The 18793-nt window shown below is 34.2% G+C and overlaps 1 protein-coding gene across 4 annotated transcripts in view; it reads right to left on the reverse strand.

Moving 5' to 3' along the window:
- Arhgap29 (Rho GTPase activating protein 29) overlaps positions 1-18793 on the reverse strand; it is a 67372-nt gene that overhangs the window by 23977 nt on the left and 24602 nt on the right. For all 4 annotated transcript variants that reach the window (XM_048351997.1, XM_048351995.1, XM_048351998.1 and 1 more), the window contains exons 3-7: positions 7161-7295; positions 3467-3563; positions 3040-3112; positions 1327-1375; positions 804-941 (exon numbers count right to left, since the gene is read on the reverse strand). In XM_048351997.1, the coding sequence (XP_048207954.1) occupies positions 804-941; positions 1327-1375; positions 3040-3112; positions 3467-3563; positions 7161-7295 (492 nt within the window). The remainder of the gene's footprint in view (positions 1-803; positions 942-1326; positions 1376-3039; positions 3113-3466; positions 3564-7160; positions 7296-18793) is intronic.

Consider the following 18793-nt stretch of genomic DNA (forward strand, 5'->3'; position numbering starts at 1 on the left):
CAAACAAGTGTGTATTATGATATAATGCAGTGATTTTTTTTTCTTTTCTTTTTTGGTACTGGGGATCGAACCTAGGATGTTGCACTTGCTAGGCAAGTGCTTTGCCACTGAGCTATACATCCCAGCCCTGCAGTGATTCTTAATTACAAGTTCTCATCAGAACCAAATGGAAAATGTTTTAAAAAACTAACTTACTAGACTTCAGTTCTCTGAAGGATGACAGGACTTATGCTTGTGTACTGTTTAAAGGCTATACAGTTGATTCCGATTAGTAATGACCATTAAAACAATGCAGGCTGGATGCTGGTAACTCATGTCTGCAATCTAGCTACTTAGAAGGCTGGGATAGAAGGACTGTGGTTTGAAGCCAGCCTGGGCAGGAAAGTCTATGAGGCTCTTATCTCCAATTAACCACTAAAAAGCTGAAAATGGAACTGTGGCCTTAAGCAAAAAAGCTTAGGAGCAGTACCCAGGCCGAATTCAAGCCCAGGATTGAACCAAACAACAACAAAGATGAAGCCTCTCCCCAACCCAAGAAAACTCCAAATTATGTAGCAGAAAGACTACAAGCTTTTATACATTCTATTTTATTCCATTGTTACATGACACTAAGCAAATCTCCTCTTCTTACACTAAATAAGCTATTCAACTAATATTTAGTATGCTGCTGTCTTTATTTCAAGAAAAATTGGATAATTCTATTACAATAAAATAACTAATACTTAAGAGTCAACAGAAAATGAATCACAAACAACTTCATTCTTCACTCCAAAGTTATTCAGATGTTCCATAGGATAACTCACCTAAATTGAGCTTTTTTTCAACCCATGATACTATGTTCTTGGTATATTTTGACCATGTTTTAGCATATGACAAAGCCAATTCTATGGAGTCAGTGTTCTTTAACAGCACACTGTCTAGTTCTATAGGAGAAAAGTTTCCTGAAAGTAAAATAACAAGGTAAGCATACGTAAATATGATTTCACATAAAAACTTGTAAACAAACACTTATGTCTCTAGATATTCTTCAAGTAACAACTGGTTTTAAAAAATTCAACTGGCAAGTTTTTAATTAAAACAGCTTAAACTTAAATTACTTCAAATTATACTGTATTTTTATTTTATGTTTCTATTATTCATCAAATTACAAATCACATAATTCTTTATTAGTGTACTTCACATTATCTAATCAAGAAGGTTTTTACCTTCTTATGTTTTTTGCATTGAAATGAATATACTAGATTAATAAGCAAGAAGAGATTAAGCAATTCAAAATATTCAAAAAGAAATGTTTAATAGAAAAATTCAAAGTACTTTGAACATTACCTTTTTCATTGGGCAAGTCCACGGAGTCCACAGAAATATTTTCAAGAGACTTATAACATGGAAGAAAACAAATTGGAAGTTAGAGGAAAAGACAACCAACCTCTGCTTCACAAATTTTGCTTTTCAATGTTACTGACATATTTCCTGCTAAAGAATTGCCAATATTAAAAGTCCAAAAGGCCTGAAAAGTCTGTTTAAAACCAGTTCTCAAGCTTCAATAATGATTGACTTCATTGTTAACATAACCTTAGTTAAAATTAATGAATTCACACAAAACTTTAAATGCTACAGACCCCCAAACCATACCTAAATAGAAGATATAGATATATCTTGTCCAGTCTGTCTTTTACCATTTTATTATAACATGTCTTTCAAAGTTTATTGGATAACTTAGCCCCAAACCTTCTGTGACCATGAAAATGTTTCTATATAAAATGTTCACTACTTGCTCAATCTTGTAACAAAGCTGTTTTAATTTTTATATACTCATATAATGTACTTGGATCAAATTTACCCTCTATTACTCTCTTACCTGCTCCTCCTTTCTAATAAAGTTTTAATGGGTCTCTTTATTCTATTTTCACACATGCATAAAAACGTCCCTCATTATACTCTTCCCTCATCATTTTCTTCTTTTACTCTCAACTCTCCTTTTGTCCTCCCAACAAATACCCCCCTTTTACATTCATGTCTTATCTTTTTTTTTTGAAGATGAGATTCTGTATGAAACAAAACATGCAATGCCTGTCATTCTCATTCTGGTTCATTTTGCTTAACATCATGTTATAGGGGTAGCTATTAGCTACATGTGGCTATATAACCATTTAAAAAGTGGTTAGTATAACTAGTAATAGAATTATTAGTTCACATTTAAGAACTACATGTGACTAATGCCTACCCTATTAAAAATAAAGCTTGAAATATCATCTGTTAAAATTGTTAAGATTTTAAACCAATTTGATCAATACAGGGTAGGGAGGGATTCAATACAAATGGTGTCAAATAGATCTGATTTTCTTCCAACTCTACTAGCTGGATGACATTAGGCTAAACATTTCAGCTCACCTAGCTTCTATAACAAGGGATAACAACACTATTTTCATGAAATTGCTTTAAGAATTACCAAACTTCAGGATACATGGTAAGCATTGTTAAATACATTGCAGCTATTTATTATTATTATTATTATTTTTGCTAGTCATGGGGCTTGAAGTCTGGAACTAGGTGCTGTTCTTGAGCTCCTTTTGCTCAAGGCTAGTGCTCTACCACTTGAAGCACAGAGCCACTTCTGGCCTTTTCTGTGGTTAACTGGAGATAAGAGTCTTAAGGACTTTCCTGTCTGGGCTGGCTTTGATCCTCAGATCTCAGCCTCCTGAGGAGCTAGGATTACAGGTATGAGCCACCAGAACTCAGATGGAAGTGTTTATATTGTTCTTATATAATACAAGTATGTGACACGTTTCCAAACATTTGTTGAAATCTTTTTTTCTGGCCTTCACCATCGTTCACAGGAAATAATCAAGCAATGTCCCTGATGCAATTTATTCAAATATTTTGCATTTGATGAGAAAAAAGTAAGTCAAATGAAAATATAACTACTACTACTATAAATATTAAATTATCAAAGAGTAATGCTGAATTTAAGATTGGGAGATAGATAAATTACTAAATTAAAATATAGTAAAAGCTTTGCCTTTATACAACTTAGCTTACCTTGCTTTCCCGGGAGACAGGCAGTCGTAGTAATGAGTCATTGCCTACATCTCCCATAAGGAAGTTTGTAAGTCTATGCAGGGAAGGTAAAAAAGAAATAGATATAAAAAGGTAAGTGGTTATACTTCTTTGTCATTACATTCCATATGTCATCTAGAAAAAGTTACTTTAAGTAAGAACCTGGTAAAAACCTAGGAATCTATTCCCATAAACCACAAACACAGTTGCTTGTAAAGAGATATTGCTTCTAAACAGATAATGACATTTTATAGCAATAAAGCAACATAGTACGTAGATTTTCCCAAGTTGTGATAATGCTATGTTAGTAAATAATACTTTGTTTTCTGTGTATCTCAGTGGTTTATGCAATCTTCTCAGTAAGATGATGCTTAAGACCAGTTACTTGAAGTAACAATCCTTTACTTACATATTCCCAAAGGTAAAAGCCAAAGTTTCAATGGAAGAAAACACTTCTCGGAACAGATCGTTCTTGTTTTCTTCATTAACGTCTGTAAAGTTCACGGCTATGAAGAAAGGTTGGTTACAATAAGTGAGGGAGAAAGTCTCTGAAACTATATTTATGCAAAATCATTTAAGTCTTTAAAATTTTACTTATGAAGCATTAAAAGACCTAGAAACTAAAAAAATCTAATATACAAAATGGATAGGATGTCAAAGTTCTTCATTGATGAAATAATTCTAAAGAATCACTTGGCATAAAAGTAATTGGCATTCCAAACCGACTACTCTCAGTATTACACAATCTGACATATCTAAAAAGTGACTCAACATGAAATCAATCAGGCTTGGAGTAACACAGTCCACGTGACAGCAGATCATTTTATTAACAGTGTTCTGGGCTTTTATTTTTTTTTCTCTTGCTTACTGCTTTCTGGCATTTTAAAAAACAAGAATGAATATTCTTGTGTCAACAAACAACACACACATATTTGCTAATAGACAGAACTCCTAGAGACATCTGGCAATATTAAAAAGTATAAGTACAATGCTCTCTGATCTAGCAATTGCCCATCTAGGAATCTACATGGCCAATTACTAAAACATCACTTTAAACAAAAAACGCAAACAATCCTATTATTAGTAGTGAATTAGTTAAATGGACTATCACGCAGTTTTTAAGAAACAAAACAAATAGTAACAACAAAAGAACAGAGAAACCGTTCCTGGGCAGAGAAATGAGCAGAACCCTGCTATTTGCATTTGCTTACATAGGTGTAATTTATCTTTGAAAGCTGTAGTACTTGTTGCTTATCTAGAGAAAGGAATGAAATTGGTAGTTAAGAATCTGAATAAAGAAACTTTACTGTTGAATACCCACCCTCCTAACCATCTGTATTTTGAATTGTGTGAATGAACCAAATGTTTGCAAAACAGAAAGAAAATATGAGGCTTTTGACAATCTTGGATATGTCATTAATTTTTTTCTTTTTTGTCTGGCCATTAAAAAAATACAGGACAAAATATAGATCATGAAAAACTTGAATAAATAGAGTCTTTCTACTTATTGTACAAATAACTGAAAATAATGAAAATATAAATACTAAGTATACATCATAAATTACTAAGTTCTGAAGATATTGTTATCTGCTTCAAAAATACTGTATTTCTCTTGCCACATTGCAAACATTTTGTCACACTGACCTTGATTAGAAACAGAAGACACAGGAAATACAAATCACTACTAGAAGGAATGAGGAAAACTAAGGATTTTTCTTTTGAAGTTATTACAAGGTAGATTCCACATTTACAATAAAAATATAAGAAATTAAAGATTGCATTTCTCATTTCTTATGCACAGGAAGTGGTTATAGTTCATGCATTTAAGCTTGTAGTAATATGAAATTTATACATCTTTTATATTAATGTTATTCTGTATTTTAGGATCACTGTTATTTTAAAATAGATGAAATAATACCATTTTCCTACAAGAGTAAGCCATTGGTGATTGGCTAAAATAAAGATTAAAAACATATGTATAGGTTTAGGATTTTTTGGCACAGATTTAAATATGTAAACATATTGATTACTGAGCACAGACTACATATTAAAAATTAGTTTCTACCTATCCCTTGACTTTTTAGGTTTTGAAAACTTAAATTATTATTAAATGGATAAATTAAGTAAGTTCTGATCTGACTTCATTTTGCAGGTCTCAATATATTTAAAGATATAAGTAAGGATAGGGGGAAGTTTTTATTTAGAAGCATATAACCTGTCAAAAGAAAACACAATTTTCAAAGTTTTCTAGTCTCATGGAATTGTATGGAAATAAAGTAAGCTTCCAAAGAACTAAGTCATCTTACCCTTTCACATTTTGTCCAACATAAAAGTAAAAGGGAAAAATGACCCCAAGTATATAAAGACAGTCACTGTAGGAAATAATACACAGAAGATGGTTTTACCTCAAAGATAGAAAGATGTTCAAGGCAGCAGAGACCCCTCTCCTCAAGTCTGTTTACAGACTGAGCTAGCAGCAGCTCCTTCCCCAGGACATCCTGACTGCACACAATAGCCACTGACAATTCAACCAGCTTGCTATTTCCAAGCATGGAAATTTTACTATCTATAGACACAATTTTCCCTATCTAAGTAGAGTTAAATGGCACTTGTAAACAATCTATTTAAAAACAAATTTGGTTACTAAGCATCTTTTCAAAAGTTGCAACAAAAGTTACTTGGGTTTCTTGCTCAATTAAATATTGCTTGAAATAGAAGAAAAAAGGAAATAACACAAATAGAAAAAAAATCTATGATCTCAAAGGGAAGTGTGTATGCGTGCGGTGTGCGAGCATGTGCGAGCTGTGGGGGAAGGGTCCTTACATGTTTGGGCTGTATTTTACTAATTCTTTTTATTTTGTAGGCTTTTTATTTTCTCTTCTTGACTCATCCTTTCACACTGTCCTTTACTGTCCTTCGCAAATATGAATGTGTTCACCAATTTTACCATATCCTTCACATCCAGAGCTCTTATATAGAGACTATCTCAGCCCAGCCAATGTCTGCACTTGATCTGTAACTAAGGAACTAAGGAGCTTTCCCTTCCTTAGTCAGCCTAGGACGCTGCTTACTATGCCCACTCCTGCCTACGTATAGACAGGACTGCTGTGACCTTGTCTGTCATTGACACCACTATATCACAGCTACCCAACAGTCACTTTTATATCACCAATTGTTTGAATGACTACTGCCTCATCAGTGCCATTAGACACTAATGATAACTCAACACTGTGTACCATCTAAATCCCAGGACACTTCTTTTCACATAATCTCCCTGCCTTCTGGATACTTCTGCAGTTCCATCTTCTGTCTCTTGATCTCACATCCATCCTTTATCTACTTGGCACACTGAGTCAGTGCCCTCTTCCATTGCTACAAGTTCACATCATTAACTCCACATGTCTTCACAGTTCTGAAAATTCAGTCTATTTTGCCATCCGAGTCAGCTCTGTATATGACAATTGACATTCTACCAGTACTGTGTTCCTAACTTGCTTAGATCAGACCGTCAACCTTTATGTAACTCATTATTTCTAACAATCTTCTAAATGATCTAAACATTCCCTTTGTTGTTAACTCTTCTTATGTATTGCAGCCCCAAAGAATTTTAACAAAAGTTAGTGCCAAGTCTTTCCCAGTATTGATGTTGCATGTACATATATGTGTTTATCCATAAACATACACTATAAACTTATTTAGCAGTTTGAATTTCACTTTCACATCTTAAAATAAACATTGTTTTTCTACATTTTGTTTCTTTTACTAAGCTAAGGTCACTACAAATGACCACATCTAAACGCCACTTGTAAAGGCTTCTCATACACTAACAAAACTATTCTACAAACTAATTCATTCATAAACACCAATTTTAAAACATTAGTTGTCCAATATAAGTTAATATAATTGCAATTTTGCTGCCAAATGAGATTTAATTTTATGAAAAAGAAAGCTTTAGGTATGATTTGGTAGGACTATTTTAACATCAGAATATACCTAACTCTGATGCACATCATACAAATGCTGAGAGATGGCTGTGCAATCATATAGACCACATTGTACCACCTTTTGTCCACAACTACTCAATTTTAATATATCTCCCTTACCTTTCACTTTCGCAGTAAGCATTTCTGCAGCATTTTGAAGATCAACAGAATTGAGGTTCTGATGCTTATTCATTACAGACTTTAAAACACGAAGAAGCTCATCCAGACGTATATGAATGACTTCTTTAAAACAGTCTAAAAAGGAAAAAAAAAACAAATTTCATTTTTTTCCAAAGCCAAAGTTCTAGAAATCAAAGCTACAACAGACCATGTGAAGTATATTTTAAGTACAAAGCATGAGTTCCACAACCTATCTACTAGATAGATATTTCTATTTTAACTATTAGAATAATATACAATCTTTATAGGCTTCAGATATTCCTAAATCAATTCATTAAGAGTTCAAAAGTGGTCACAGTCATGCTCACTTTTGTATTATCTTTTTTTTGATTCATCAGTCTAAATACGCTATCTAGATTTCCCTTGAAGCAATTAAGCAAGGTAAGATGCTTTCCTGTTTTACTCTTATCACTTACTTTCTTTCCAATGAGGCAACAAAGATCAAACCTAGGGCCCTGTACATGCAAGGCAAAGCACTCCACTGCTGAACTGTACCTTATTATCATGCATATCTTAATACATATAGCAACATGTCAAAAGCCCCCCCAAAGTCTCATATACTGACCAACTTAAATAAAACAAGCATTCAGTTTCCATATTAAGAGCTTAACTACATTATTCGTTATTGGAAACCAGTAACCCATAGGGGTACAAGTAAGGACCATCTTTTGACTCAACATTTTCAAAACTGTGACTTAACTTACAATAAAATGCATGTATATCTTTAGTTATGTGTTGTTTTAAAAAATTAGTTGCCAATGATGAAAATTGGGGACCATCTAAAAACTCCAGATTTCCTTAGCTCGGACAAAGCCAGCTGTCCTTGGTAGCTGTATGTTTCCCCAGGGTCTCACACTACTCTAATGCCAGCCCATCTGCTCTTTCACACCACCTTGGTCAATAGGATGCACAAGAGGGTTTCACCACCTCTAAATATGGTGACCATATCATTTACCATCCAAACCAAAATACTTATGTGCATCAAAAGGAGGATGATACTCATAATCATGCTAGTGTGATGTTTATTTTAGTTCATCATCCTAAGTAACCAGAATACATAATCACACTACCTTTAAAAATTTAACTTATCTTAAATATGGTAGTCTGATATTTTCCGTTCTGTGACGTTACACAGCAATGGTGTTTAATGATGATTACTATTTATTGTTAGTAAGCAGGATAGTCTTAAAAATACTTAAAGGTTTATTCTGTCTCACTCAATCTGTCTAGGCAGATAATCCAAAATTTTTCATTATACAGATGAGAAAATTAAAGCAGCTTCAATCTCAGAAGTTATTAAACTTGAGCAACAACTTAAACCTAGGGTGTAAAATTTCAGAGCTCATGCTCTTAATGGTGACGTTTCCTACTGAAATAGCATAAAAAAACAAACACTTTTTAAAGTGCTCTTTTTAATTACACAAATTTTTCCAAAAAGATTAAAAGAACATCACCAAAAAGAAAATCTACAGAATAAAAAGGCAAACTATTCTACCATCATCTAACTGCACTAACTGCATTAAGAAGAAAGAAAGAAATGTGTAGGACAGGAGAGGGGTGTTCAGGCTAAAAGTGGAGGGGGTGATATAAGGAGTTGGGTATATCAGTGCAAAGAATATTCTAGGGTGAAACGTCTGAGAAATCCAAGAAGTGCTGGAAGCCAAGAGAACACAGTGCCTTTCAGGAGAAAATCTGACTCATCCAACAAATTTTAATGATGTGGAGAATAGGTGCTAATTTAAGCAACTATGGAAATAAGTAGAACTGGAAAACTAAAGGCAAAGGAAATGCACATGAGCAGTTTAGTTGATAAAGTAGTGTCTAGTTGAATAATTCTGACACTGCTGTATTTGAACTGAATAATGAGTAAATGATTAGCAGATGGTTTGGCTTTTTCAAATTATATGATTTTCAAAATTCACTAAGGAAAATATAATATCAAGTTTAAAGTATTATTTTAACCAAATAATAACTATTTCAACTGGCTAATAATTGTAGATGTTAGGTGGGTTTTTTGTTTGTTTTACAGTAAGTATATCATAATTAGTTACTGAAAAAGAAATTAGTAATTCAGTGGTCAGTTAGGTAGTTGTAGCTAGTTAAGAGAACACTGTATGGTTATTAAAAAGTATAGCCTCTCGCTGGGCACCAATAATCATGCCTGTAATCCTAGCAACTCAAGAGGCTGAGAAATGAGGATTCGGGTTCCCAGTCAGCCTAGGCATGAAAGCCAGCAAGATTCTAACAATTAACTACAAAAAAAAAAAAAAAAAAAAACCCAGAAGTAGAACTGTGGCTCAAGTAGTTGAGTGCTAGCCTTGAGCAAAAGGAGCTCAGGGACAGCACTCAGGCTCTGAGTTCAAGCCCCACAACCGGCGCGTGCACACACACGCACACACACATGCACACACACACAAACACACAATAACCTATGGAATCGGACTATTTGATTTTCAATTCTATCTCTGAAAAACTCCAAGCCAGTGACTTTCTCTGTCTAGTTTTCTCACCTATAAAAAGAAGATAATGAGAGTAGAGTTGTTAGAGTTAAAACCCATAAAGCACTTAGAACACCGGCTGGAACATAGCTTTCTATAAACATCTGCAGCCAGTAACTATTATCTTAGGCAGCAGCAGATATAGGTTACCCTTAAAATGGAAGCCAGTCCCATTCAAATAAAAGAAATTTGTGAAAAAATATGAGTAAGGGGCTGGGGATATGGCCTAGTGGCAAGAGTGCCTGCCTCGGATACACGAGGCCTGGGTTCGATTCCCCAGCACCACATATACAGAAAACGGCCAGAAGCGGTGCTGTGGCTCAAGTGGCAGAGTGCTAGCCTTGAGCGGGAAGAAGCCAGGGACAGTGCTCAGGCCCTGAGTCCAAGGCCCAGGACTGGCCAAATATATATATATATATATATATATATGAGTAAGAAATTATGACTCCTAGTTTAGCCTAGTTATACATAGCAAAGTCTGTACTTCGTACTACAATGCTAGTGTAGGCTAGTACTTCTGCCTACGTACCCAAAACAAGGTTGAACAATTATCACAGAGTTGTACTGTACTAGAGATTTAATCATATACTGAATGTCCCCCCCAAAGACCTGAGGAGACCCTCAGGTCACTGGGATGTATCCTGGAAGAGGACTATGGGAATCCCTGTTTTTTCTCTTCTTTTTTGTCCCATAGTTTATGTTTATGGTACAAAGGTGTTTGTTCCACCACATTCACAATCACAGGCCCCAAACCATGGACTATGAACAATAAAAATGCTCTTTTTGAAATAAAGGAGAATTATCTCATGCATTTTTGTATGACCCACAGCTAATAGTTTTTAAAAAGAAAAGCAGATATTTTCATTTTTATTCTAATATAAATGATTAAATATATATAATATACCCTCAGAATTTTTGTCTAGTTTTGAAGTCTCAGGTGAAGAGCTTGATTTGAAATGAGCATCAATAACAAACATGAATATTCAAATCTAGTGTGGGATAATAACGACAAAATCTTAATGGCATTAAAGTCTAAATAAATCAAAGTGATTAAATTCTGCTCTTCTCAGAGTAAAGACAAATAAATAGAAGACAATACTTCAAAATTACTTTTTAAAAGTTTCGTGCTGGTACTGGGGTTCAAACTCAGGACCCAATCTCAAGTGCTAGCTTAAGGCTAGCACTCTACCACTTAAGCCATAGCTCTACTTTCAGCTTTTTGGTGGTTAGTTGGAGATTAAGAGTCTCATAAAGTTTTCCTGCTTCAAACCTTAATCCTCACATCTCAGCCTCCTGAGTAGTTGGGATTACAGTCATGAGCCCTCAGCATCTGACAAATATTTTTAAATTTTGTCAGTTTTAATTTCTAATATAGTAGGCAACACATATGATATAACACGCTTAAGCAAAAATTCTTTGGCATCCTTTTAGCAATATAAATCTGTCACGTGAATACCTGTTGTTCTTAAAGATTTACCAACTTGAAATTCCTTTTCTTTTTCTATAAGGAAAGTCCATCCATGTAGGAAACAGACACTGAACTTGTTTCAAATCAACATCCTGAAAAATATTAACTAAATTATCAAATAACATACTTCAGACTACACTGTAAGTAATTGGAATTCCTATGGTTAAACACACTTCTGAAGCCCAGTGAATATAACTAAACAAAGATTCACATATTCTCTTACATAAGGGTCAATGACTAGGACTATTATCAGACTATCATTAGCATATCCTGATAATACTTCAGTAGGACCTTCATAAACTAGCAAACCTTTATGTGAACCAGAAATGGTTAAGAAAATAGTTACTTTTATTAAATAGTTTTCTCTTAGAATAAAATTACTTCATACTCTTTATGAAGCAAAAAGGCTCTGGAGAACTGAAAGTATACCTTTTTATAGTTTTTGAGGAGTTTAAAAAGCTCCTTCTATCAGATACTGGTGGCTTATAACTGTTACCGTGGCTACTCAAAAGGCTTCTGAATATCTGGAAGATCTGGGTTCAGGACCAGCCCAGGAAAAAAAGTTCCTTAGTCTCTATCTCCAAAATAACCAGCAAACAGCAGGGCTGGGAGTATGGCTCAAGTACAAGGTAGGCAGAGCAAGCATAAAGCCCTACGTTCAAAGTCCAGTACCACCACAAGTAAAATGAAGCAAAGTAAAAACAAAATGCCTCCTTCATCAATGCCAAAATATTCCTCTCCTTTGCCACAAACTAACACAATGGGTAAAGTAAGACGTAGTAAAGAAACATGGTTGCTTTGTGTAGTAGAAAAATATTGCCTTTGATTAGGAAATCTAGGTTCTAATCCTTGACCTGCCACTTTCCTTAAGTGTTTCTTGATTTCAATTCATAACCAGTAAAAATGGATAGAAATTCCTATTCTCCCTACCTTCTAAAGTACCTATAAATATAAACAGAAATGAAATTATCTTAAGTATACACAAATAATGATCATTAGTAAACCCATGATCCATTCAAAATAAATACCCTTGAAAATGGATGTGCCTTAATAGAAATACATTCAGTAACCAACATACTTATATCCAGAACTCACAATGTTTTGGTTTGTTTCAGTTTCATTTCACATGTAAAATTGGAATTAATAGCCAAGTGTGGGACTGCAAATCTGTAATCCTAGCTACTCAGGAGGCAGATGCTGAAGGCTAATCCAGGCCTACCAGTTCTTGAGACTCCATCTCCTTCAGTGGCTGAGCAGTGGTGCATACTGGGGAAGCATAAGGACTGGGTGCACAGGGTAAGCCTGTCACTGCCTGTGACATGGGAAGCACAAACAGGAAAATTACAGCTCAGGCTTGCTCAGCCATTAAAGAAGACCCTACATCTCAGCTCAGGCCAGCCCAGACATAAAGTAAGGCTCTACCTCAAAAAAAAAAAAAAAAAAGGCTGGAAATGTGGTTCAAGTGGTAGAGTTCCTGCCTTGCAAACACACCAGGCTCAGTACCACAACCACCAGAAAAATTTGAAAAAAATTAAAAAGACAACCAACTATTTGGAAATAAGAATGCTTTCTATACGTTGCAATTTATTAATTCTTTAGTCAGTCATGGAGCTTGAACTCAAAGCCTGGACACTGTCCTTGAGCACTTTTGCTTCAGTCTAGCACTCTACCACTTTGATCCACAGTGTCATTTCTTGTTTTCTGGTGGTTAATGGGAGGTAAGAGTCTCATGGACTTCCTTGCATGGGCTGGCTTCAAACCACAATCATCAGATCTCAAGTGTCCTAGGATTACAGGCATGAGCCACTAGCACCAGACTTACATGGCAATTTAAATCCAAATATTTAGTTTAGTCCTATACCTAAATACAAGATAATCTTTAAATGTCACAATGGCCTCACTAAAAATGTAATAAAGTTGAACTTATACTGAAAAGAAATTACAGATGTGAATATACTGAAATCTAATTAGCCTTAATACTGGTTATCTAGAAGAGTAAAACAATCCCAAGGTTTGCTTATCTAGTCCCACTTTAATTTAGATTTATTATTTCACCCATTTGTGCCATTTATTTTCTACTTCATTCAGCTTATCAAGTGAAAACAGATCGGCCAGCTCCACACTTTGGTTCTCATGCACTAACACAATACTTCAGTGTTTATACTGCAAACACTTCATGGAAATACTTAAGTAAACAAATGAAAAAAATCATGTTTTCCTTGATTTAAAAAAAGAAAAACTGACAATAATTTTAAAGCTGGTCTTGTTAATTCAGTTTAAGCTCTCTAGGGAAAGCAATGAAAACAACCAAAAGAAAAAAAATCCAAACTTATCACTAGGAAACTCCTAGTTTTTTGTTGTTCTAACTTTTGAATTCACAGGATGAAAGTGAATGCTGAGGAGCAGCAGCTTTCTTTACTCTGTGACTGGGAGCTATAAAAATAATACCTGGCATTTAAAGCACTTACTTTAAGAGCTTTACATATATAAACTCATTAATACACTGCCACGCATATTAATATATTACATATTAATACATAGCCACATAGGTACACTGAACACTGATTATATTCATCCATCCTTTCTCCATTCATCTGCCTCCCACTGAATGCCCCACCTCCCAAAAACACAGTTCTGCTTTCTGGCATTCATTTTGTTAACCTTTAAGTTAGTTACCTAAAGGAGTTACCCTATTGCAATCCTCCCCTGAATATATCACACCACAGTCAATTTATTTGTGTATGAAAGCATATGATCCTGTATGTCTTTTCATATATGTTTATAATTTCTGCCTAACTTTCAGATATGCAAGTCTGACTTCACTTAGCATAATTTTTTCAGGTTGAGTTATGTTTTATAAAATAAAAATATACTCTTAAATTTGAAAGCATATTTAAAAATGTAACTAGTTTATCTAAAACTGGTAATAAATCTGTATGCTTCTTCCTAACCTATTTAAAAACCACCATCACCTCTCCTCTATCAAAAAAAAAAGGAGAGGAAAGAAAAGGGGTAAAAACGTAAGAAAAACAAGGCAACATAGTCATAATAGAACTTCCATTAAAATCCATTTAAAGTGTATGTATATATATATAATTGAAATATAGAGATTATAGTAATTATTAGACCATTTCCCTTCAAACATATTTTATAACATCAGTCAACACTTCTAAGCACCAAACAGCAGAAAAAGTAGACACTGTGTACTATTCCATTTAACAAAATTGAAGAGAATTGCTAATTGAAGACGCTACTGCTTAGGAATGGGGAAATATGTAACAAAGACATACTTTAAAATTACTGTATAAGCTAGAAGAACATTTAAGATTCTGCTATTTGAAACTGGAAACACAATATTCCTTAAGGAACAACTATAAACCTGAACTTATACACTCCATGGTAATCTACAGTATCATCAACAAACACCAAGTGCGCATTCAAGTGAATATCTTCAATGTTTTAATATAAGATGACAAAATTATCCCTGTATTCATAATGAATCTAATAACATTGGCTAGAGAGCTAAAACTAGGAATTCCCCATCTGCTACTTGTGTAAGACCGAACCAAACTGAAACAAAAACCACTTGTCACAAAATCACTTGTCCTATCAAAGTAAGAATGGTGTGTTTTCACAATCTCAGGATCTTGCATTTATTTGTAAGTTAAAAAAAATTCCAACCAGGTATCAGTGGCTCATGCTTATAATCTTAGCCTATAATCTCAGGAGGCTGAGACCTGAGGATCACAGTTTGAAGCCATTCCAAGCAGGAAAGTCTGTGAGACTCTTATCTCAAATTAACCACCAAAAAGCTGAAGGGAGGAATAAGGTTCAAGTGATAAATCACCATCATGGAGTAAAAACACTCAGGAACAGCAGCCATGCCTTGAGTTTACACTTGGCAAAAAAAAAAAAAAAAAGAAAAAAAGAAAAGAAAAAGGAAGAAAGACTTCATGCATGTATTAAAACTGTTGGATGCACAAAGCCCTTTGACAAACACTTCTTTTTTTCTAATCAGTTCCTCAATCACTATTACAACATGAGCTTAACAGTCCTATTTGGGAAATTTATATTAACATCACATTTAAGATAGATATAAAATTCACACAAAAAAATAATAGAATGGGGTGGGTCACAGGAAGAAGGAATACTCTTTAAAATACATCTCACTCAGCTGTATTTAGCTAAGTACTGTACATCATTCAGAATAACATATAACCCCCAACATCAATAAAATCTTGAATCACAAAATGATAAAATGGTAGCATGTGATATAAGTGCCACATTCTCATTCTTATTTTTCCCATCTCCTCTTTTCCTTTCCCCTTTTTGTTTCTTTCTTTTCCCATTCCTAGGGTCCCATTCCTAGGGTTTGAACTGAGGGCCTGGGCACTGTCCTTTAAGCATTTTTGCTCAAGGCTTATAGTTTACCACATAAGCCACAACTTTACTTCTTGCTTTTTTTGTTGGGGGTGGGGGGACAATCAGTTGTGGGGCTTGAATTCTGGGCCTGGGTGCTGTCTCTGAGCTCTTCAGCTCAAGGCTAGAGCCACAGTCCCACTTCCGGTTTTCTGGTGGTTAACTGGAGATAAGTCTCATGGACTTTCCTGCTGGCTTTGACCCACAATCCTCAGATCTCAGTCTCCTGAGTAGCTAGGGGATTATACATGTGAAGCATTGGCATCTGGTTAGATGTTCACTTCTAGGTACAATTTTCTTAAATTTGCTTCAAGGAATAATGTTTTTTAGGGTTCTTTGAATACCACAGATATAAACATATTTGTAATTCATGAACTCATTTCAATAATAATAAAGGCCAATGTCTTTACCAGGACAGTTTGGCAGAAGTTGCTGAAATAACAGAATGTACTTATCTTTGATCTGTAATGGTAAGCTACAAGCCACATGTGCTACTGAGCATGTGAAAAGTAGCTACTGCAACTGAGGGGCTAAATTATTACTTTTAATTAACCTCATTGCTATCACTCACAGGGCAAGACTACATAGTTCCCACAGTACAGAATTAGCTAATGAAACTGAGCAGTGTTTGCACAGAGTGATGTAAAGGAGCTGAAGGAGCATGGAAAAAAATATACACTTCTGCATTAACATCTAGGCTCCAAAGGAAGCCATTAATTATCAACATTAAAAGACTAACAAAATTGTATGATCTTGATTATACATACATATGTACACATGTGTATATGTGTGTGTATGTATGTATGTATATCATCCATGATAAGGAGTGAAGGTACCTGCCTTTGTAGGAGACCCATGATTAAACATTTTTATATGTAGAAGTACTCTATGTGAAAGTAAAAGGAAAAGTACCACATATAATTTTAGACGCTGAGTGTCCCTTATCAAAAATGGTATCCTTTATCCAAATGAGACCACAAATATTTCAGATTTTAGGTTTTTTTCACTTTGGGAATATTTTCATAAACTACCAGTTGAGCATCCCTAATCTGAAAATCTAAAATTCAAAATGTTTTGACATCTAAAACTTTTTGGTGGCCAAAGGGCTCAGAAAGGTTTGGATTTTGGAGTTTAGGATGAGGCATGTTCAACCTGCATATAATTTCTACTATCTACTATGGAGACAAAGGAGACCATAGCCATAAATCAGTCACAAGTCTATTAATCTCAGTCTAACCTCAACAGTATGATTAAACACTTACTTGAGGCAATAGTCACAACAATTTGTAGATCATGACCTCATTGCAGCTAATGCAAACATAAAAACTGTATTCTGATTAGACAAGAAGGTGATTTAACTCTATAGCCATGTTAGTTATACTTAAGAGCAAATAGCTAATGCATGTGAATAAATATATAACAAACGGTTAAAGACTGGGACCCTTCATAGTAAAGAGACAAAAGACTAAATATTGGGAAGGGCACTGAGAAATTACTTACAAGGCTCTTGCATTCCACGAGAAAACCTGGCCACTGTTCACTGCTATGGTGGTCACTAGAGAGGTTCAAGGTTATTTCTCTATACCCAGGACCTTTTGTCCAGAGGAATATGTGCAATTTTGTCACCTGAAATAGTTGTGGCCTATTAAATATTTTATCTGCTTTTCTGAAGACTAAACTTCGGTGATCCTTGTAATAACTCTAAGTAAATAGGCAGTCTGATACTCTAAAGACATGTTCAAAATTAAATATGTGCATATTACTAAGCATTCTTTTCCAGTGGGTTTCTTTCACATGTTTATTCATACTTCCTTAAAGAAAACAAAACCAAAAGGTTTTACAACTCAAACAGTGTATTTTAAGACTTTGATAACAATGATCCAACACAAAGAAAACAAATTCTTGTCAAATTTCCAGTAGATTTTTGTTAGGGCATACATAGGTCCATTTAACTGTGACTTAAAAATCAAGTATTAAAATCAATTTGAAGCAATAAATGAAAATACTGTGGCCAAAAATACGAATCAAAATGGGTTTTGTTGGTTTTATTTTTTTTTTTAAGTGCTGGTCCTGGGACTTGGACTCCAGGCCTGGGTGCTGTTCCTAAGATTTCCCCCTCCACCCCCCCCCCCCCCCCCAAGGCTAGAGCTCTACTACTTGAGCTACAGCTCCACTTCTGGTTAATTGGAGATAAGAGTCTCACAAACATTCCTGTCTAGGTTGGCTTCAAACCTCAATCCTTAGTTCTCAGCATTCTGAGTACTGACTAATTACTGGCAAGAGCAACAAGTGCTTAACCGTCTATTTTAAAAAATCATTAAACAGACTTTTGATTATAAATGAGGTAGTCTAATCCTTAAATATTGGCTTTCTTATTAAAAATAATTTCCATAAAATTTTTAAAATTAAATTTCTATACATATCCTTTTATCTTGAGATAAACTCATTTTGTATTTTACACCTCCTTTTCTTTTTTCTTTCCTCACTTAGGACCAACTTCAATTCTCTTCCTTTCTAATAGTTGAATTACTGAATCAAGTCAAAACAAAAAAAAACTTTAAAGATGAGAAGTGGTCCAACTCATTTTAAACCATCTTCATTTTAAAAGATTACTACTTAACATGAGAAATTTTTAAAAGATTATAAATATCTTAAGGAAAATAACAATAAACAAATTTGAACTAAAATATCTTATTAACTATATTATGTTAATTATATTACTTAAAACAACTTAAATCGCTGTTAAATAGTGTCTTACCAGAAATTGAAGTAATTAGTTTTTCCATGAATTTATCATTTCAAATTTTATCTTAAAAAATTAACCAGAAATGAAAAAGACACCAAGAAGGATAAATTTTACTATATGTAAACTTAATTAAAAAAATTAACCCAGCTAACAAATCTTTATTACAAAATTTTTTATGTTCTTTAAATAAATGGCAGCTGTGTCATTTTAGTAACTTTGTTACCAATATAATAATGTCTTTAGGATATCTTTCACTAATAACAAGTTTATTGACATTTAATAAATCCACAAGTAGACTTCAAAATTAAACTACTAAAATTAATGGAATGTGAACAACTTCTTTTCTACAAATATTTACACAAGTTCACAAGAACGTATGATTACTGTTTTCGGGACAAAAACGGAATTCAAGCTATTCTAATTTGTTTTCTTAACATAAATA

Source organism: Perognathus longimembris, chromosome 7 (genome assembly GCF_023159225.1).
Source record: "Perognathus longimembris pacificus isolate PPM17 chromosome 7, ASM2315922v1, whole genome shotgun sequence".
Lineage (NCBI taxonomy): Eukaryota > Metazoa > Chordata > Mammalia > Rodentia > Heteromyidae > Perognathus > Perognathus longimembris.